Genomic DNA, 21,501 nt, shown 5'->3' on the forward strand with positions numbered 1-21,501 from the left:
AGCCTGAGGGGCTCTGTGTGGTCTCAGCCAGGAGGGCTGAGGGGCCATGAGGCTGTGTAAAGCCTGAAGTTTGGGGGCCCAGCGATGCCTACAGAAAGAGGGTCGCACAGTTAGAGGCGGGAGGACTTCTGGACCATCTCCCCCCAAGGGTGCTGGTGTGGTCACAGCCTCAAGGCTGCTGGACCGTATATGGTAGAGGAAGCTGGATATAATGCTGTGTGCGAACGGCTCCCTATAGGTGAGGTAGAGACAACACCTGTATGAGGTAGAGCCCAGACGAGCAGGTGTTTATTTTCGATGTTTATGAGTGTGATGGTGCTGAAGTGCCAAAATAAAGCACCTTTTGTACATGAACCCTGTTGTCAGAGGAGAAGTCTGTGATTGCGACGCTCTCAGAGAGAGCGATCCCTTACACACCCTACCCATGTTCCCCATTCTGCCACTGATCTAATACTAACTACCTCCTATGGTCTCCAAGACTTTGCCAGTTCTCTGCAATGTGCTTCCCCAGAGGACTAGATTAATTCTCATCAGCCACAGTTTTAAGCTCATTTTAAAGACACATCTTTTTAGATAGACCTCTCACTCTTTTTTTATATAACTCTTCTCCTTTTACCCCCTCTACATTATTAATCAAAACCTGATCTCTTCATTCAGCAGTACCTCTGCAACCCATGCAGCCTAATGCCCTTCATATCTTGACATACACAAATACTGGCTGGTGACTAGCTCCTGTGGCTTTGCTTACTGTATACTTCCCTGCTTTATAAATGATGGCTGGACCATTAGGGCTCGTTCACATGATCTTATGTATTTTGCGGTCTGAAAAAAACAGATCCGCAAAAAATACGGATGACATCCGTGTGCATTCTGTATTTTGCGGAACGGAACAGCTGGCCCTCCATGCACACGGAGTAACTTCCGTTTTTTTTGCGGAACCATTGAAAGGAATGGTTCTGCATACGGTCCAGAAAAAAAAACGTAGCTGAAACTGAAAAAAATATGGTCATGTGAATGAGCCCTTATACAAAACAAACCTATCTCCTCACAGATTGAACAGGACCCTCATTCCTCATTCTGGTTTTGCTGTACATGTTCCCTCTCTTTTTGTAAAGTGCTGTGGAATATGATGGCCTCATATAAAGATTATTATTATTATTAATGTACATGAGTAAAACATATGAGAAAATGTTTCCTGTGTTGCACTCTCTTTAGACCGACATTTAGCATTGTCTCTCACTATACCCATCACTCTGCGCCATTACCCTTTTATACAAATCTGATGACATATCCCCTGCAAGCAGAGAACATAGAAGTCAGCATTATATGACAGTGTAGGAAGGATGTCTGTATCACTTTGTCTAGCACACAGAGGATGTAACTATTATTTTCAATTTCAAACATCCTTTCCGTGTCATTCAGACAAATGGGAACATCCTTTTCAAAATAAAATGGGGCCTTGTGCAGATACGATGATCTATTCTTCAGAAACTCAGAAAGAAAGGAGAGCTGTGCAATACCAAGTCATAAAGAAGTGTGATGTTGTCATTCTTCTGGACCATAATTATCTAGTATCTTTTTTTTAATGTATACATATTTCAAGACTCGCATGTTTATTGCCATCAAAGGATGGGTTTTGAGAAGTCCCCTCACCTTCCCAGTTCACCCGGAGATACATGCACTATAGTGTTAATTTAAGATGGTCATTGTTCCGGGATACACAATAGCAGTGTCCCTGCAATCAGTTGCCAAATCATCTGTTCCTGTAATTTCTTTTGCTAACAGCATTGTTCAGATATTCAAGGATAAGCAATATAAAAAACTCAAACTCCCCTCCACCTCCACTCATACATACAAAATTTGTTCTACATTTTCTAATAACGAGTACAATTGCAGACACAACGGTGTTCATTATTGTTTGCTCTTCTATGTACATGGCCCTTCAATGGGATACTGAATGTATAAAGTAAACAGACTTGGCCACAGTCTTTGTAGGATTTTTGGCATGGTGCTGAAACAAAATAGTTCCTCTAAGCCATGCCACTTTGTCTAAGGAAGTACAAGAGTCTAATAAATGTTTTGCCAGGTATGTATACCCCTTTTTGGGTGCAAATTGATCCAAAATTGTAGCACATTTAAATTAGTAAATCTCCAAATTTAAATGGCATCTGTCCATAGATTTGTGACCATGAAACTGGCTGACCTGTTACATGTGTGCTTGGCAGTTGAAGGCATCTGTGTTGGTCCCATGTCCATATGAGCCTTTAGGAGCAATGGGGCCTTGCCATTACACCTAGAGGCTCTGCTCTCTCTGCACTTTGACAGGGCTAGGCACAATGATATTTATACTACTTGGCCCTATCAATCAAAATGGAGAGGGTGCAGCAGTTGCAGAGAGAGCTGAGCCTCTAGGAGTAATGACAACATTACCTTTGCTGTTTCTGGTGTTACAACAAGGGTTGCCAAATGTTCAGAAATTTTTGAACAGTTCGGAAAAATAGGCAACTTTTTCCTGTGTGAAAAAAATAGATGTGTCCGTGATTTTTTTGTGGCTGGTGGTACTAGACTAGATTAATGTGGTGGTAATTATCATCATTTTATAGCACCCAGTAAATGCTGGTAATGAGTTACTATCATTATATTGAGCTATAGACATGTATGACTTAGAATGTTTATTATTCATTATGGTTTTCCAATTTGTCGATATAAAATCTTCACCGTGCATGATTTTGGTATAAGGTAAAAATTCTGGTTGGCAACCATGGTTACAACCTCCTACTGATGATATGAGTGGAGCGGATCAAGACTATACTATAGTAAAATCTATGGCAGCTCTTAGCTGCTGTAGATTTCAGTATTCATTTATGCAAGAAAACTAGTGTAAAAAGATAAATGTCCTGGGCCCACTGGCCTCCCCTCCTCCCCCACCACACCCTTTTTTTAGAAAGTGGTGAGGGTGGCGTATAATCACCAGTTGCAACAAAATTTTGTCACAATGGTGTTTAAAAATTCAGAAATACTGGGTCTGCGACTTTTTTTTTGCAGAGAAAAGTGGAGTAGGGAGATGACAAATCTCCCCCCTTGTCTTCCTACTGTCTGTATATTTTCATATAAATAAGGAGAACCCTCTTTAGTGGTTCTTATCAACGAAAAAATTACAAACCTGAACGTATAATTAACTCACTTAGAGCTATTAAGCTTGGCAGTCCATGGAATATATTTCATCTTGTAGATAATCATGTTTCTAATTTTAAAAACCTTAAAATTATGATATGTATTATTTTGTTTTATTCATCTGCTCCTTATTTGTGAAGTAATTACATTGCCAAGTGAATTTGATTATACTAGAAACTTGAATTTATCATTCTAAAGGGCCTCTAATACCAAATCTGGCATGTTCCGGAGGTTACACTTGATTTGCTTTAGCCCATTCTTAAACCTTTTCAGAAGGTGCATTAGAAAAGCACAGTAAGTACAGTTTAAAAAAAATAGAGATATGTATGGTATTTCTAAGTGGGTAGAGTTTCTAAGTTTTTTAGCAAAACATGTATAATTTGGATGTCAGAACTTTGACATTGCTAATGCTGTTTTGGCATTAAATAATTTGAAAAGGGTATACAGGGCAATCAAGGCACTCTCAATTTGGACCAAATATTTATTTGGACCAAATAGAATTTGCCACAAATTAGACCAAATGGGGCCCGAAATGAATTTAGTAAAATTCACTCACCTCAGTTAAACTGTACAATCTAAAAATGCACCAGATAAATCATAGTGACTGATTCTAGGCAATAAATCTGGTGCACCTCTAGTCTAAATGTATGTCACCTATTAGTTGCCTTACTTCATGCCAGAATTTTACCCCAGAATTCTGGCACATAATGGAGGATTGTGTCACATAAGAAGCCATGTCCCATTTCCCACTAAGCAAAGAAGTGTTTAAAGCCCTTAATAAATCTAGTGCAAGTGTTACGGACAATGATTGTCGAACCACCGTGACAGCCCCTGGATTTGGCTTACGGTTAAACCTAAGGGCATTATTCTGGTGGCTCATTTTTATTCGCTCTTTAACCGCTATACAGGGTTCTGGTCTTTACTCCAGGGAAAACACCAGGTTTCTACCTCCAGGAGCAATCTCTGTATAGTTGGCTGCTGACCCATGAGGGTCAGAGACACTGGTGCATGGCACTGAGGGAACAGGCAAATTCGTAGTCAGAAACAGGCAGATGTCAGGGCAGGCAGAGTGCGTGCAAATATGTAAAACAGTCCAAAGGTCAGGGCAGGTGGCACAGGGACGGTATGGTGAACAGGCACGAGTAAGGTCAGGCAGCAGAGAGTCAGAATCCGGGGAGTAGGCAGAAGTCAGTATGCAGGCAGACAAATGGATTATAGCTCTTTTACAGGCTCTAGCAAGCTAGGCAGACCTAGCAAGATCTAAAAATACCTAAATCTCAGGCAAGGAGTAAGAGAAATAGCACAAATTATATAGCCCAGGCTAATGGGCAATTGGAATCAGCCTAGCAGCAGCGCACAGGGCAAGAGAAGGTTAACCCTTGCAGTGCTGCATATATACAATGAACAAAAGCCCTAATTCACACAGAGGAAGCTGACACCTATGCACATGGGACAGTGGTGGCCATGAACAGCCATTGTACCAAAAAGGATTGGTGTCAGAGTTCTGGCACCAGTAAACCTGCCCCATTATTTTTAAATGGTGAGAACACCCAGATATGAACTGTAACATCTTTCTGGTTCACTAGACAGCCACATTTTGGAGGAGCTGGGTTAGTGTAGTGATTAAAAGATACACACATCTCTTAGGGCCCCTTAGCAAAACCTAGTATGTATCGCCTGCTCCATCCAGTCTCCTTGTACTTATGCGTCATATACTCACAGGTAACATGGAACACAAAATACTGCTTCCCAGATTTCTGCCAAATTTGTGATTTTTTTTTTATTAAGTGGAAGACATTTTTAACTGAAAAAAATGTAATAAAAAAAAAGAAAATTTGCCCTCCGTGTATGCCAGAAAATGTAGAACAGGTGCTTTATAAATAAATTGATACTGAACACCAATGTATTTACAATAAACAACTGTTATAAACACACTGATAAATATGCCTTCACACAGTATATAATAAAACTGTCTGCCTGAGCTACCACTAGGGGGAGCTCAGTGCATAGGAATTTATGCAGTTGAATGGAAGCTGTATATCATTTCTTTGCGCTGAGCTCTTTCAAGTGGTGGTTGCCAGAAAAAGCTGTAAATATATGTTTTGGAGAAGGACTTCAGTGCTGACCCTCCCTTTAGGCCCCATAGCAGTTGCATGTCCTGCCTCCATAGTAAGGATGCCTATATCTACACTGATATTTCCTTGAGGGATCCTTCACATGGGCCGATTATCTGGACTATTGTTGGAAAAAAACATTCCTACAGCTGCTCATTCTTTACAATTGCTGCTGGTCACCGTTTGTCAGGTGATCTATGATTTATGCATCACCTAACACTGTTTGTTGACAGCACACCACACTGTGTATACAGAAATATGCTGCCGACAAACAATCTGTGTGAGGATACATTGGTCACAGTAAAATATAGAGATGGTAAATGTTACATGAAAATGCAGCTCACACAAGCGAGCAATGATCCAGAATGAACAGTTTATTGCCCTGTGTATCAGCCCATGTGAATAGGCCCAAAGGCTATATTCACAAGTAGTTGAAACTTGCAGATTTTAACATGTTTTACCTGTAAAGACAAAGGCTGCAGGCTGTGTGAGTTCCGCAATTTGCGGAAAGGAACGGGCTGCTCACAAAACGGACAAGAATAGGACACGTTCTATGTTTTTTTTTTCTTTGCGGGGCCACGGAACGGAGCAACGGATGCAAACAGCACACGGCCCTATTGAAGTGAAAGGGTCCGTATCAGAGCTGCCAAAAATGCAGCTCGGATCCGGACTAAAACAACCGTTGTGTGCACGAGGCCTTATTTGGACTGACATTCTTCTGTTTGGCCACAAGATGCCGCTGTTTCCTAAACACAGCTACAGACTGCATATATTTCCATGTTCATGAGTGATGGAGTTACATAGAGCCTGGACAGGAAAAGAAAGGATGCAGCCATCTTAGAGGAAGCTGAGACTGAGCAACTGTGTCAGCAGAGGATCCGACGGCATCCAGGTGTGAGAGCATCCCTCAGTGACCAGAGCAACAGCTAAGTGAAGCTGATCGTTTCCAAGACCCTGATCCTGACCAGAGGAGCGAGGATTGCTTCCAGGAATGCTGATGTGAGCTGAGGAGCAAAGCTACATACACTGCGGTACCGCATGCTTGTTGGAGAGGCATTTGTTTGGTTCAGAGTCACCAGCAGAGGCAGAGCAGACCCGGGTCGGTAAGATCGTGCACGCACCTAATTACAGTGTTGGCACCTTGAGACTGAAACCAGGCCTGTAGTTAGTTAGATAGGGTCTCTGTTTGCATCAGGCCACAACTGTTGATATTGTTCATTGCAAGGACTCCATCGAAGGGCGCCACGCTGTGCAGCAAAAGGGTCTCAGCCTTCTGCTAGGTGTATGTAAATCTATTGGAGGTTTCCAGCATTTGTGGTTGTGTTCATTACCACGTTTATGTAAAATTCTGTTATGGCAAAAGCTGGTGTTGGGATTGCTTTCCTTGTTCATTACTTCTTTGTATCCTGGGGAGCCCACTTCGGTACACCATCTACATAGGTAATCTTCCTCGTTTGGACCTTCACCTGATTGTGAGATCTCTCAGTAAAGTACAATGTAAACATGTTGCAGCTCAGGACTTCATTTAGGCTAGGGGTACATGATGACACTGTCAGATTATTTTTTGCGCCTCGTGCTGTGATCCTATTCATTTCTATGGGATCACTGCTACTCTGCAATCCAGCTGTAGCCGTGCAGCCCTAGCCTTATAAAGAGAATTCAACAATTTCTGTCTTCAAAACACTGTCTGCTAGCTAATGCTCATTCCAGGTTTCACCAGTCTACATTCTGAATGGCTTTTCTTTTATCATACTTGAAGTATTTATTTGATGGTTTGTGTTTGTTAATTCTGCTATTTTTATGCAATTTTTGAAATGATTCGTTGCTTAATTATTGGTGGTTTTATACCTACCGGTATACAATGCATGTGTGCTAAATTCTTGTATTTTTATTGACCATTGTACAGAATGGTGATGAATAAATTACACAAAGACCACATTTTTTGTGTCCTGGCAATCTGTATTTCACTCTCTTAGCTGTTTTTGACCTTAATACTACCCTTAGCCCTTACCTTTTCATGCTAAATTTGTATTCAAGGTTTTCCTTAGGGTTATTGTTTTTGGCTCGTCACCACCATCATTTTGACCTTCATACCTTTTCTTTGGCTCTTTTCAATGTCTGCAACATTTTCATCTGTAGTGTCCATCTAAGGTTCCCTTTCAGAGTATTTCCAGATGGAAAACGTGGAAATATGGATGCTACTGAATGGCATCTGACCCCCATGGCCACATAAAAAAAAATATATATATATACACCGCATACTTTTATACAGTAAAAGTCAGTGTTCCTTTATGATACTAGCCTGATGGGGGCCAAAATAACAGTCTTTTGACCTAATTTGGGTAAATGGGGACCTATGGGTGCATTTAACATATGCACAGTAAATAGTCACTGCAGACGCAATGTGAAAAGACAGTACTGATAATCTGCTGTTTAGAGGGGTAAAAATAATTTTATCTGAGCGAGTTAGGGAGAGTTAGGAAACTGAATATCCTGGTTTCTTCATATGCAATCTATGGGAGACATCATAACAGCTAGCCTTACCGGCTACATCAGATAGAACTGAGAGATGGAACCTGAAGAGGGAAATCTCTGCTCAAAAATGCCAGCTACAAGTCAAATAATGGCCAAAGGTACATTAATTACTTATGTACACACCTGGCAGGTGTACCTGGACTACGCCTATGTTTTAAGTGGCAAGACCAGGTGCTGCTCAGCAATTAGCGGTAACTGTGGCTTAAACAGCACATTTAATAGTACCCTAACAAATGCTAATCAAATAATTATTTAAAGGGTATTCTTTTTTAATGTACTGGTATCCCCAAAATGCTAGTTTTCCTGTATACTGTGTGGGGGCTGTATACTGTGTGGGGTCTGCATACTGTGTGGTGGTCTGTATACTGTGTGGTGGGCTGTATACTGTGTGGGGGCTGTATACTGTGTGTGGGCCTGTATACTGTGGGGGGGCCTGTATACTGTGGGGTGGCCTGTATACTGTGGGGTGGCCTGTATACTGTGGGGGGCCTGTATACTGTGTGGGGGCCTGTATACTGTGGGGGGCTGTATAGTGTGGGGGGCCTGTATACTGTGGGGGGCCTGTATACCGTGTGGGGGCCTGTATACTGTGGGGGGCTGTATAGTGTGGGGGGGGCCTGTATAGTGGGGGGCTGTATAGTGGGGGGGGGGCTATACTGCTGTACTGTATACTGTGGGGATCTGTATAATGTATACCGAGGGTGCGGTATAGTGTGGAGTGCTATACTGCTGTACTGTATAGTGTGGGGGGCTGTATCGTGTATTGTTTGGGGTGCTGTATACTGTGAGGTGTTGTATACTGTGGGGTGCTGTATACTGTGGGCTGCTATACTGCTCTACTATATACTGTTGGGTCTGTATAGTGTGGGGTGCTAAACTGCATACTGTGTGGTGCTGTATACTATAGGGTGCTATATTGCATACTGTGGGTTGCTGTATACTATAGGGTGCTATACTGCATACTGTGGGGGGCTGGGGTGCACTGTAACACTAGGGTGAGCCGAGCCCTGGTCTTCTTCCTGCAGAGCGGTGCCCACTTCCAGCCTGAGCCCAGAGCACTGATCCTGAGCCGCTGGAGTCTTCAGAACTGGAAGTATTTACAGTCATTCACTGTACTCTACCAGGTGTGTGGATTACATAGTTGTGGGAAGGCGGGATCCAGGGGGCCCAAGTAAATTTTTGCCCAGGGTCCAATCAATATTAAAGACGGCCCTGGCTACTGTTAATATGTAAGAAGAAACATAGGGGGTCATTTATTAGGTTCAGTGATTTAGACACCGGTCTTAATCCCCAAGCGCTTGCGGCAGATGCGCCTATGTTATGAACAGGCACAGGCCATTACTATGTCAGCTCCCTTGCTGGCGTAGTTTAAGACCATTTTTCACACTAAAACTGGGGTGGAAAATGATGAATGAGACGGACCCTCTTCCCTGCCCATGCCATAACCCCTTTTTCTGCCACCTCAGAAAAGTGGTGTGAGCAGGGGAAAGTCAAAGATTTTGCTGCAAAACCACTTTACGACAAAATCTGCAACAAATAACTATAATAAATGACCCCCCATAGTGCATATGTCTATAGAGAAGCAACCAATCCTTAGTGCATTATGCGAAGTGTAACAAAAGGGGTGGGTTAGGCTACGTTCACATCTCCAGCCGAAACTCGCCACTCATCCTGGAGAGCGGTCAGATCCCCGCCAGACCCCATTATATCATCTGGGGTCCGTTGGTGAACGGTAGTATCCAGCACTGCTGAGTCAGGTAAACTTGAGCAGGCTGCTCTCAGCCAGAACAGCCTGCCCGGTCTGATCAAATGGAGATGCGAATGTAGCCTTAGTTAAACTACCGGCGGCTGCCTTCTTCAGGCGTCTTATACAGGAGCAGACAAACAAATACAAATTAACATAAAATGAACACACACTTATCCCCTAAACATTCAGCTGAGATATAGCCTGAGATCTGCAGGGGCACTGATTGTGTGTAAAGATCTAAGCCTATGTTGGCAGGATGCCCATACTAACTTCTCCATGCACCTCCCGTTGAGATGTCTGTGAGCAGACCTTTTGCAGGTGCAGTTGGGGACCATTTACAAACCAAATCGTGACAGAAAATATGTTGTGTTTTTTATGGAAGCCATGTCTGTTTACAGAGGACCCATCACCTCTACAGATATGTCTGTTTAAAGGGGCTGTCCGGGTTCAGAGCTGAACCTGGACATACCCTTATTTTCACCCAGGCAGACCCCTGAGGCTAGCATCGGAGTATCTCATGTTCCGATGTGCTCCCTTGCCCTGCGCTAAATCGTGCAGGGCAAGGTCTCTTTTTTTTTATATAACACGCCCGGCATTGCGTTCGGTGACGTCACCGGCTCTGATGGGTGGGCTTTAGTGCTGCTCTAGCCATTTTACTGGACAGCACTAAATCTCGCCCATCAGTGCCGGTGACATCACCGGGCTTCTTTGCAGCCCCATGGAGAGCTCCGGTACGCCACCGGATCTCCAAAAGTTGCTTTTGCCCTGCGCCATTTAGCGCAGGGCAAAGGAGAGCATCGGAGCATGATCTGCTCCGATGCTCAAGTCAGGGGGGCTGCCGGGGTGAAAATGGAGGTTCAGCTCTGAACCCGGACAACCCCTTTAAGTAAATAATTGCACTCCCTTTAAATAACACAAGGGCATCCATTCTTGTGGCTCTATGTTGTACCATGCCTCTATAATTCCTGCTACAAGTTTATCAATAAAGGTACAGCTGGGTGTTACCACTTGGGAGTGTGTCTCTGCACAGTCTGACACAGCTCAATCAGTGCGGCCAGAGTCAGACTGTGCAGCATGACCCCCTAACTGGTAACACCCAATTGGACCTTTATTTATAAACTTCTAGGAGGAATAATAGAGGTAAGGCACAACATACATTTAGAAGAATAGATTCAGCAAAATGACATGGAGAATGCAACTAGTTACAAAAACAGTCCTGTCAGGAGAGATGACAGGCCCTCTTTAAGGCCGCTTTCATACAAGCGTATTTGCAATTCGTATATAGTCCAGATCTAATGTAATGGAATCCGCTGCTAATATTAATGAATGGAGCTATTCACATGGGCGATTAACTTCTGTCAGTATTTGAAATCCGCAGCATGTCCGAGTTTTGTGCGGATTTGTTTCCAAATACGCACATTACAATCTGTGCAGTGCATAAATAATGAAGGAAGGAAGTAATATGCATGTAAATCCTAATGAAATCCTGAAGCAATCCTTATGATAATATTGATGGTGTATCATCAGGATCCTGAGCCAGAATACTGATGGATTTCAATACGCTCGTCTGAAAGTGGCCTAACTTTTTTACTGTTCTCATTACATAGTTTCTGTCTTATGTTGCTGCACTATGGCACTGTACTGCACTATAGGTTCAATAAAATCAAAGACAGGGAGAGCGTAGGGCTGTTATCCCCCCTCCATCGCCTTGCCAGTTCAATACAGACTTATAGCACAATTTCATAAGCCTTTTCAGATATTATTTTTTTTCAAATTTCACACGCCATTCAGGTTGTTCCATTGTCATACCGGATAATGGTATTTTGGAAAAAGTACAAGCTTTCCCAAATGAATCAGGGACCCACCCCAATTCTTTTTTTATGTGGCTACAGGCCACTTATATGGACACATTAAAACCATGTGTGCACCCCTTTACGTACCTCAGCCTGAGGTTTGCTCAAGGTTTAGAACTTGTGCCATTTAAAGTTCACTTTTTTAACTCATGCACAAAACCGTATGTATTTTGTGGTCCGCAAAACACGGATCCGCATTAAAATACGGATGACGTCCATGTGCATTCCATATTTTGCAGAACGGAACAGCTGGCCCCTAATAGAACAGTCCTATCCTTATCCATAATGTGGACAATGATAGAACACATTCTATAATTTTGCGGAATGGACATACGGAAAAGGAATGCACACGGAGTAGAGATGAGCGAATCGAAGCTGATAAAAATGAATTTGATCTGAATTTCAGGAAAAATTTGATTCGCATCGTGGTAACGAATCGCATTTTTTCTTAAAATTGATGCTGCATGTGTGTGGACATGGAGCAAGGAACTCTGGGAAGGCGGGATTACCCATAAAGCCAGGCATGCAGCCAATCAGCAGCCAGCCAGCCTTGTGATGTCACAGCCCTATAAATAGTCTCAGTCATCTTGGATTCTGCCAATTTCCAGTGTACTTAGTGCAGGGAGTGAGAAGTCAGCAAGCGCTAGGGACAGTGCTATAAAAAACATCATTGTGCTAAAAAACGATTTTCAAGTGCAGGGAAAGACTATTCAAGGTGTAGGGAAAGGATACAGAGGAATCATTCCACTTCCACAGCATTTATGTTGAACAGGGTTCAGTAGGGGAGTTTATAGCCTAGGTAATAGGAATAATCCTATTACACCTTGCTGCACTGACTGGGGACCCAAATTGCCATTATACAGCTCTATAATTCCAGCAAACCATTCTTGTTATTGGGGTGTTACAGCCATTAACAGGATTTATTACAAGGAAATATTTCTACGTCTTATTTACCCTTGTGCGGTGCAGTTATATGTTCTAAAGCATTTTTTGGCTTGTATTAGTGGGAAAAAGAGGGCTTATTAGCCGTTGTGTGGTGAAATAAAATCACCTAATCGGCTGTGTGGCAGTTTTCTGTTAAGCCGCCGGAAGAGGTGAACATGGCCATATGTAGAATTTGTTGGCAGAAAGTGAAGCGTGGCCAGGGTGTCAATGTTGGCACCATGGTCCTGCATCAACATATGCACCATAAAGTGGCCTGGGAGAACCGTGCACTCATCCAACGGCACAGAAGCTGAACGTGCTCCTGTCCAAGTTGCTGGTGCTGCAGTCCCTCGCTTTCCAAGTGGTGGACTCTGCACCTTTCAGAGAACTGATTGCTTGTGCCGAGCCGAGGTGGAGAGTCCCAAGCCGTCATTTCTTTGCCAAAAAGGCAGTACCAGCCCTGCACACACATGTAGAACAGAAGGTGGGCCAGTCCTTGAGCCTGTCGGTGTCTGCCAAAGTGCATGGCAGCGCTGATGTGTGGTGCTGTAACTACGATCAGGGACAATACATGTCTTTTACGGCCCACTGGGTGAATGTGGTTCCTGCACAGCCACACCAGCAACTTGGCCAGGTGATGCCGCTTCCGCCTCCACGTTCTCATGCCGTTGGTCCTGCGACAATGTCCGCCTCTGCATCTTCCCCCGTGTCCTCAGCCTCCACTGCAGGAACAATTCACAGTACCCCTCCAGCATACCACATGTGCAGGGCACGGCGGTGCCATGCCGTTCTGCACCTCGTTTGCCTTGGCAAATGGAGTCACATAGCTAGGGGAGAAAATGCGCCGTGCCCTTCATTAAAAAATCGAATCCTAGCTTTCTCCACGACAACTTTAAAATCGGAACCATGGTGACCGACAACGGGAAGAACATGGTGTCAGCACTGAGTCAAGGATTGCTGAGCCATGTGCCCTGCATGCCACTTGCGTTCAATCTGGTTGTCAAGCGGTTCCTGAAGTCTTCCACCCATCTGCAAAATGGCCAGGAAACTTTGCATGCACTTCAGCCACTTGTACACTGCAAGGCACATCCTCCTTGAGCTTCAGCGGCAGAATGGCATCCCCCAACATAAGCTGATATGCGTTTCCACCCGTTGGAATTCCACCCTCCATATGTTGGACCGACTATGCAAACAGATAAAGGCCATAAATGATTTCTTGATGATGCAAAAGACAGGAGTACTCCCCTGTGTAAATTCGATGTCAGCCAGTGGCAGCTCATGCGTGATACCTGCCATTTGCTCAGGCCCTTTGAGGAGGCCACGTTATTTATCAGTTGCCAGGACTACAGGATGAACAATGTCATTCCACTGCTTCATGTCCTGGAACAGAAGCTGGTAAATCTGGCTGGTCAAGGGACTGGAGACGTGGCGCCTACATCTCATGGTCACATGAGCCCTGTGGTAGCTGAATTGGAGGAGGAAGAGGAGGACATTGGAGCACAAGCAATGTGTAGGGAATCTGGTGTTTTTTATACACAGGTGACAGAAGAGGAGGAGCTGGAGCAGCCAGAGGAACAAGAGGGAGATGAGGAAAACGAGGCAGATTACCCAGGCACACCGTGGCAGTATGCAGTGGAGATGGAGGCAGGGAGTCCCTCCGAGTCACTTACGCAAATTGTCCGCTGCATGCTCACTTGCTTGCTTAGTGACAGCCGAATTGTCACCATTCGGCAGAGAAATGACTTCTGGCTCTCCACTTTGCTGGACCCTCGCTACCGGTCCAAAATGGATTCCTTTTTTTTTATACCCGCTGAGAGGGAGGACGAACTGAACTATTTTAGAGACATTTTATGAATTCAGTTGGCCGCTGCCTATCTGTGCCATTGTCCACCCTCTTGCAGGTCTGACCAGAAGGGCCCTCTGCGCTCATGTTCCACTGCCTGGCTGCTGGGGAGGGGTGGGGTGGCAGGAACAGTACCAGCTTCATCAGCAGCAGCCTGAGTCTAGATTCGCTGATGAGATCTTTTTTCACCCACATAGTGAAGGAACTACTCACCAGCAGCTAGACATAGAGTAGAACCTGAACCAGCAGGTGGTGGCATACTTGGAGTACACCCTGCCAGCCGTCATTGAAGATCCGCTGGACTACTGGGCAGCCAAACTGGATTTGTGGCCGCAACTGGCAGAGTTTGCCCTGGAAAAGCTGTCCTGCCCGGCCAGTAGTGTGGTATCAGAGCGGGTGTTTAGTGCAGCGGGGGCCATAGTTACCCCAAGAAGAATTTGCCTGTCCAACTAAAATGTGGAGAGACTGACTTTTGTCAAGATGAATCAGGCGTGGATCAGCCAGGATTTCCACCCTGATGTATAAGACTAGATCATCCATGATATCACACCAACACTTTGACAAAAGAGTCCAGTTTCTTCTGGCTACCTGCCTCAGCTACTAATCTGATGCTGCCATCCGCCTGATGCCACACATCTGATGCCAAGTGCTCCTTCTTACACCCACCATCTTCAGCAAGTACTGGTATAGCCACCCACCTCCCCACTCTGTCACCGGGTCATTCTGTGGTCTCCTGATGCTACTGCCACCTCCACACTCTGTCATTGTGCCACTCTCCCCACTTCATGACTGGGCCACTATTTTGCCTTTCGGCCTGGCTGACATCATTTATTTGACCCTTCTTCTGATCTGTCAGAAGGAAGGAAAAATGAGACGCACAACGGATCCTGTCTGTGTAGCAGCTGTAAGGCCTGTATGGTCGCATCAGAATTGGCTTGTGATTTGGTAGCCAAAAGCAGGAGCGGGTACAAAACACAGAAGACATGCAAATATTCCATTCATGTATCATCTCTGTTTTGGATCCATTCCTGTTTTTTTTGGCATTAGCAATACTGATGGATTACTGATCAAATTCTGACCGAGTGAAGGCGGATGCTCAACAGACAGGATCCGTTTTTTGTGGGTTATTGTTCTGACGGATCAGAGGAAGGGATAAATAATCAGTGACGTCAACACAAACTTTCTGCTGACACCCTCTCCACTGTCAGGGGGGCTCTACTTGTATAAGCGTTTAATAGAACAGGTTCTGTAGACATCTATGTGGAATCAGCTGACGATGGTGTAAAAGGAGTGCGCTTCTTCTTGACGCTAACATTGACATGTAAGGCTGAGTTCATACATGAGTTATTTGGTCAGTTTTGGCCCCGTGACTGCCCTAATAATTGAAGTGTGCAGTGATTCTAAGAGCTAAGCCTGTCATCTGCATGTCATACAGACTCACAGTATTGTTTCACTACCACAGCAGACTCCCTATCTGTGTTAGGCCTATTGCACACGACCGTATGGCTTTTTCAGTGTTTTGCGGTCCGTTTTTCATGGATCCGTTGTTCCGTTTTTTGTTTCCGTTGTGTTTCCGTTTCTGTTCCGTTTTTCCGTTCCGTTTTTCCGTATGGCATATACAGTATACAGTAATTACATAGATAAAATTGGGCTGGGCATAACATTTTCAATAGATGGTTCCGGAAAAAACGGAATGGAAACGGAAGACATACGGATGCATTTCCGTATGTGTTCCGTTTTTTTGCGGATCCATTGACTTGACTGGAGCCACGGACTGTGATTTGCGGGCAATAATAGGACATGTTCTATGTTAAAACGGAACGGAAATACGGAAACGGAATGCATACGGAGTACATTCATGTTTTTTTTGCGGAACCATTGAAATGAATGGTTCCATATACGGACCGTATACGGAACGCAAAAAACGGCCAGTAAACGGGAAAAAAAAACGGCCGTGTGCAATAGGCCTTACTGCAAGGCACAGTGTTCTACACCCCTATAAAGGCTCTCTGCAGCCAGGAAATAGCCATTTTTTAATGCAACTCGCAGCGAATAAATTTGGATCGAACCAAATTTTTTCCGAAAATTCGGTGAACCAGCCGAATCGAATTTTTTAAAAATTCGCTCATCTCTAACACGGAGTAACGTCTGTTCTTTTTGCGGACCCATTGAAATGAATGGTTCCGAATGCGGTCCGCAAAACGGAAAGGGCACGGAAAGAATGCATGAGGCCTTAGAGTGGAAACTACTTACAGCAGCTTATATAGGTACCTAGAGAATATTCACCTGGTGGCTTTGTCACTTTCTATCTTAATTTAGCTTCTTTATATCCCGGTTGATAGACTCTGTTTTAAAAGCAAATGATGCCCCATTATACAGGGATATAGGTAGAGAGGTGCAACTGGGGCTTATGCCTTGCATGCCCCGTGCCTGGTGGGGGGTGCCAACAAGTCACTTTTGCTTGGACAGGGTATTTGAATATAGGAATAGGGCAACAAACTGCCCTGGCTGGAAAAGTCTAATTCTGTTTCTGCCATTTTATGTCTGCTACCCAGGGGTGCACCTATACTTTCTGCTGCCTGAGGCGAAAACTGAAACAACATGCCCCCCCCTTCCTAATGCCAATTTCTTAACCTAACCCCTTCCCTTTAGCCCTTCTCCCTTCGGCTGTCCCCCCTCTTGCCCCTACCTAGCACTGCCTGAGGCGATCGCCTCACCTGGTCTCATTGGTGGTGCTGTTACCTAAACTGTTGTGGTTCATGGAGAATTACAACTTGATGCTAATATTAAGTGGTGCATGATATACTTTTTTATAGCTTCTTTCTAGGATCATATGGATTAACAGGTAATTCGAAACCACAATACAGTAAAACCTTCCCTTATCTTGTTATCTGGTGGGTTCAACAATTTTTATTTTTTTTTACATTGAAGATTATAGTTGTGATAATAAAGTAAAAGTATATGGAATGTAATAATATAGTAATAGTTTTCAATACCATACAGTGTAGAAAATATGGCTCTGTACACTATGCCTTTTTTGCCATTCTGTCAAAAATGTGCCTAGTTTTAATGACAGGACTATTCTTGCCCTTTAAAATACTGAAACTCAAACAGAAACATGAAGGATCCCATTATAAGCAGCCTATTATTATACGTGAAACCATGACACTAGTGTGAACAGAGCCTAATACATTCCCATCCTATTTATTAGATCCACGCTGCCTCTGTAAAACATGCAATATGATGGCGATGAGTGAAAATATAAATATTCAGAGAGGGCTCACCTGTATAATCAATGATGGCGATGAGCAATAATAAAATACTACACCTGAGGCGTCTGACCCTCAAAGACTTGTAGGCTGAAGGTACACCTAGACTTTTGTAGCACTTTTAACTGATTTTGACAGTGTAATCCAAATTGACTTATACAATCTTATTCACTGCAGCGTTCACTCTACAGATAACAATCAATGAAATTGCTATGGCGTGTTGTGGGCATGCTGTGGTTACTGTGCTGCAGTATGGGTGCAGCGGGCTCTAAACTAATGAAGATCGCAGCTGCATGGCACCTTCAATATCAAGCCGCGCCGTGTGGGCGCACGCTTACATTTACTGATCAGCAGAAAGTTGTAGGCATTTGTATTTCTTTACAGAGTCGATCTATCAATCACTGCACAGTTCGGGAAGGCACTGAGCAACTTTTCATTAAATCTAATAGGGTGTTTTTTTATTTTTTATTCATTAAATTCATTTTTACAAGGGCTTTTTTGGGGTGGTATTTTACTTGTTCCTTTAGAGAAGGCTATGAGAAAACACCTGAAAAAAAAACACTACATGCAGAACATATGGTGATTTGAAAAAAAAAATGCAGTGACCAAAGTTGCTTGAAAACTGTCTTAAAATACCACTACAAAATACGCATTGTTTGTAGGGAATTTCCTTTGGGCCCACATGTAACATCTGACAGCAGAATTTTTTGGATTTTTTGGTCCAAAAACAAATGCAGACAAAATAAATACAATATATATATTTTTTTAACGTAGTGTGAAACCACCCATATATCTCAAACGTAAGACTCCTCCAAATGTTGCTTTGGAGGAAACATAACCCTACACGACTGAACAGGGCTGCAAGCACAAGACAGGACCATAGAAATGTCATGCACTCATCCATGTATTGTACACAAGTTCATGCAAACAAGAAAACATGGTCTTCAAACAGCTGTAATGAGAAGCAGCTCTGTGATTCTTTTGCAAGAGGTTACCAGCTTGAGAGAACAAGAAAGCCGCTTCCTACAAGAAAAATCCCCTGGAGCAAGAATGACACTTTCCAATAGTGCAACACTTTTTTTTTCTCTAAACCATATAATATGGTGCTTACCTTCTCCAGCAGCAGAAGTGTTAATCACAGGATAATAGTGGCATGAGACTCGTTTGAATGGCAGCTCTTTTTTGGAGAAAGTTGCTTGTTTCAAGGTGAAGTATTACAATGGAAGAAGGCTGCAACATGCTTGTGTAAGACAATGCATAGCAATGCAAAGATGCTTCCCTAAAGTTTTGCACTTAGATATTTTTTTTTTCTAGAAACTGACTCTCAAGGAAGTAACGCAAAAAAAAAAAAAAGAAAGTAAAGGTTACGCTAAACAGATGTGCTGACCAATCTATGTCTAAATGAAAGAGGAGACATAGCGGGACAAACAAGCTTACCCCAAGTGAACAGACACAGCGTGCTTGTGAGCATGCACAGAATCGTACTCTCCATCCTCTCGCTGAGCTTTTATTAAAACAGCACAAGCAGCTGAGTGGGAATTAAGCGAGAACAGGATTTCAGGAAGCGGAGCCTTTTCCTGCACAAATACAGAATTTGTGTAAATAATGAGATTACTCAGCACAGCCTTAGAAACAGACCTCCCACCGGGAGACCCGTCACTGAACATATATGACGTGACGTGCAAAGCAAAAAAAAAAAAAAAAAGGGGGTTTTCTGCACCAGGCGTTTATAACAGTTCAACGTAACCTTGTCGGATACTGTCATGGCTTCGCCTCGCCATCTGTGTTAAATATTAGGGAGCAGAGAGGCCGATTTATCAAAGTCTTATGCCTGAGCCAAACCAGTACAAACAGATTTATCTAATCATCTGTTTCCTAAACAAGTCCGGGATGGTTTGTATCAATTCAGATATCCCATTCTGTACATTTGGTAAAGCAAAAAATAATGGTAGATCTGCTGTGGTTCCCTGGATTCAGGTTGTGTGGCCATTGTCTTATCAATTTCTTGGTTTAACCAGACTTTTTAGGTGCAAGCTGCTGTCTGAGAGGTAATTGTGAGAGATTTTGTAATTTAGGGCTCATGCACACAAAAGTATTTTCTTTCTGTGTTTGCTTTATTTATTTTTTGCGGACCGTATGCGGTCCGCAAAAAAAACCTGTGTAAATTCAGTTTCCGTATGTCCGTTCTGCAAATAAATAGAACATGTCCTATTATTGTCCGCATTATGGACAAGGATAGTACTGTTCTATTAGGGGCAAGCTGTTCCGTTCTACAAAATACGGAATGCACACAGACGTCATCCGTATTTTTTGCAGATCTGTTTTTTTCGGACCACAAAGTACATACGGTCGTGTGCATGAGCCCTTAGCCTGTGGAGTTTGATTTGATTCCATGATGGCAGTTCAAAGGGGAATATATGCATATGAGCCTCTGGGATGAATAGGGGGCATTGCCATTGCAGAGAGATCTGAGCCTATTGCTCCTAGAGGTTCATTTGCATATATTAAGACTTAGTATATAGTATTAAGGACATTTGAACATGGGACCAACACAGATGCCTTCAGCTGCCAAGTGCAAATGTAACAGGTCAGCCAGTGTCATAGGTGCAAATCTGCTGACAAATGCCCGTTAAGCAATTGCACCTCACCAGCATTCCCATTACAAACTGAAGTCCTCCTGTCGATCCTTTTTTAGACATTCCAGATCCTACAGCGACTTAGATAAATCTGGTAGATGGCAAGGAGGACACCGGCATTGCAAATGTGACAAAGTTATATGCAGTCAAGTTCAGGATGTCCAGTGCTTTCTACACAGATACCAACATCATCAACTGTGATCAGAGCGAGCTCCATGGATTCCTAAGGCCCCTTTCACACGGGCGAGTTTTCCGTGCGGGTGCGATGCGTGCGGTGAACGCATTGCACCCGCACTGAATCCTGACCCATTCATTTCTATGGGGCTGTGCACACGAGCGGTGATTTTCACGCATCACTTGTGCGTTGCGTGAAAATCGCAGCATGCTCCTCTTTGTGCGTTTTTCACGTAACGCAGGCCCTATAGAAATGAATGGGGTTGCGTGAAAATCGCATGCATCCGCAAGCAAGTGCGGATGCGGTGTGATTTTCACGCATGGGTTCTAGGTGACAGTCTATTCACTGTATTATTTTCCCTTATAACATGGTTATAAGGGAAAATAATAGCATTCTGAATACAGAATGCTTTGTATAATAGTGCTGGAGGGGTTAAAAATAATAAAAAAAAGTTAACTCACCTTCTCCTCTTGTTAGCGCAGATGCCGGTCTGTTCTTTATCTGTGGGCTAAAGGACCTTTGATGACGTCAGATCACATGCTCCATCACCATGGTGATGGACCATGTGATTGGAGCATGTGATCTGACGTCACCTCAGGTCATTCAGTCCACAGCTAAAGAACAGAGTGGAATCTGCGCGAACAAGAGGAGAAGGTGAGTTAACTTTTTTATTATTTTTAACCCTTCCAGCACTATTATACAAAGCATTCTGTAGTCAGAATGCTATTATTTTCCCTTATAACCATGTTATAAGGGAAAATAATACAATCTTCAGAACATCAATCCCAAGCCCGAACTTCTGTGAAGAAGTTCGGGTCTGGGTACCAAACATGCGCGATTTTTCTCACGCAAGTGCAAAACGCATGACAATGTTTTGCACTCGCGCAGAAAAATCGCGCATTTTCCCGCAACGCACCCGCCTCTTATCCGGGCAAAAAACATGACGCCCGTGTGAAAGAGGCCTTAGTTCCACAGATTCTACTAGATGGTGAGTCTTCTTGTTTTCAGGCTTGGTCACAAAATGTGTCTGATATTGGACTAGCTAAATATAATAAATCAGACGTGGTGTTCCCAAGTGGTTCTCAATCCCAGCCAACAGAATTTATGAGAACATTAGTAAAGTGTTACGTGTTATATGTAAGTAAGGTCTTGGATAATTCCCCAGGTAGTTCTCAATCCCAGCCTGAGATAATCAGTTTGGTTGGACCATAGGCTACATTATTCTAAAGGC

General features: G+C 43.5%; 1 protein-coding gene across 2 annotated transcripts in view; it reads right to left on the reverse strand.

Annotated features, from left to right (window-relative positions):
- Positions 1 to 19,031, reverse strand: part of RAMP2 (receptor activity modifying protein 2) — a 42,950-nt gene extending 23,919 nt beyond the window's left edge. The window contains exon 1 of one of the 2 annotated variants that reach the window (XM_044297903.1): positions 18,897 to 19,031. In XM_044297903.1, coding sequence (XP_044153838.1) covers positions 18,897 to 18,951 — 55 coding nt within the window. In that variant the 5' untranslated portion in view covers positions 18,952 to 19,031. Of the gene's footprint in view, positions 1 to 18,570; positions 18,852 to 18,896 lie in introns of those variants that run through there. The other variant, XM_044297904.1, reaches the window with a different exon arrangement.
- Positions 19,032 to 21,501: the final 2,470 nt, after the last annotated feature.

This window comes from Bufo gargarizans, chromosome 6, assembly GCF_014858855.1.
Source record: "Bufo gargarizans isolate SCDJY-AF-19 chromosome 6, ASM1485885v1, whole genome shotgun sequence".
Classification (NCBI taxonomy): Eukaryota; Metazoa; Chordata; class Amphibia; order Anura; family Bufonidae; genus Bufo; species Bufo gargarizans.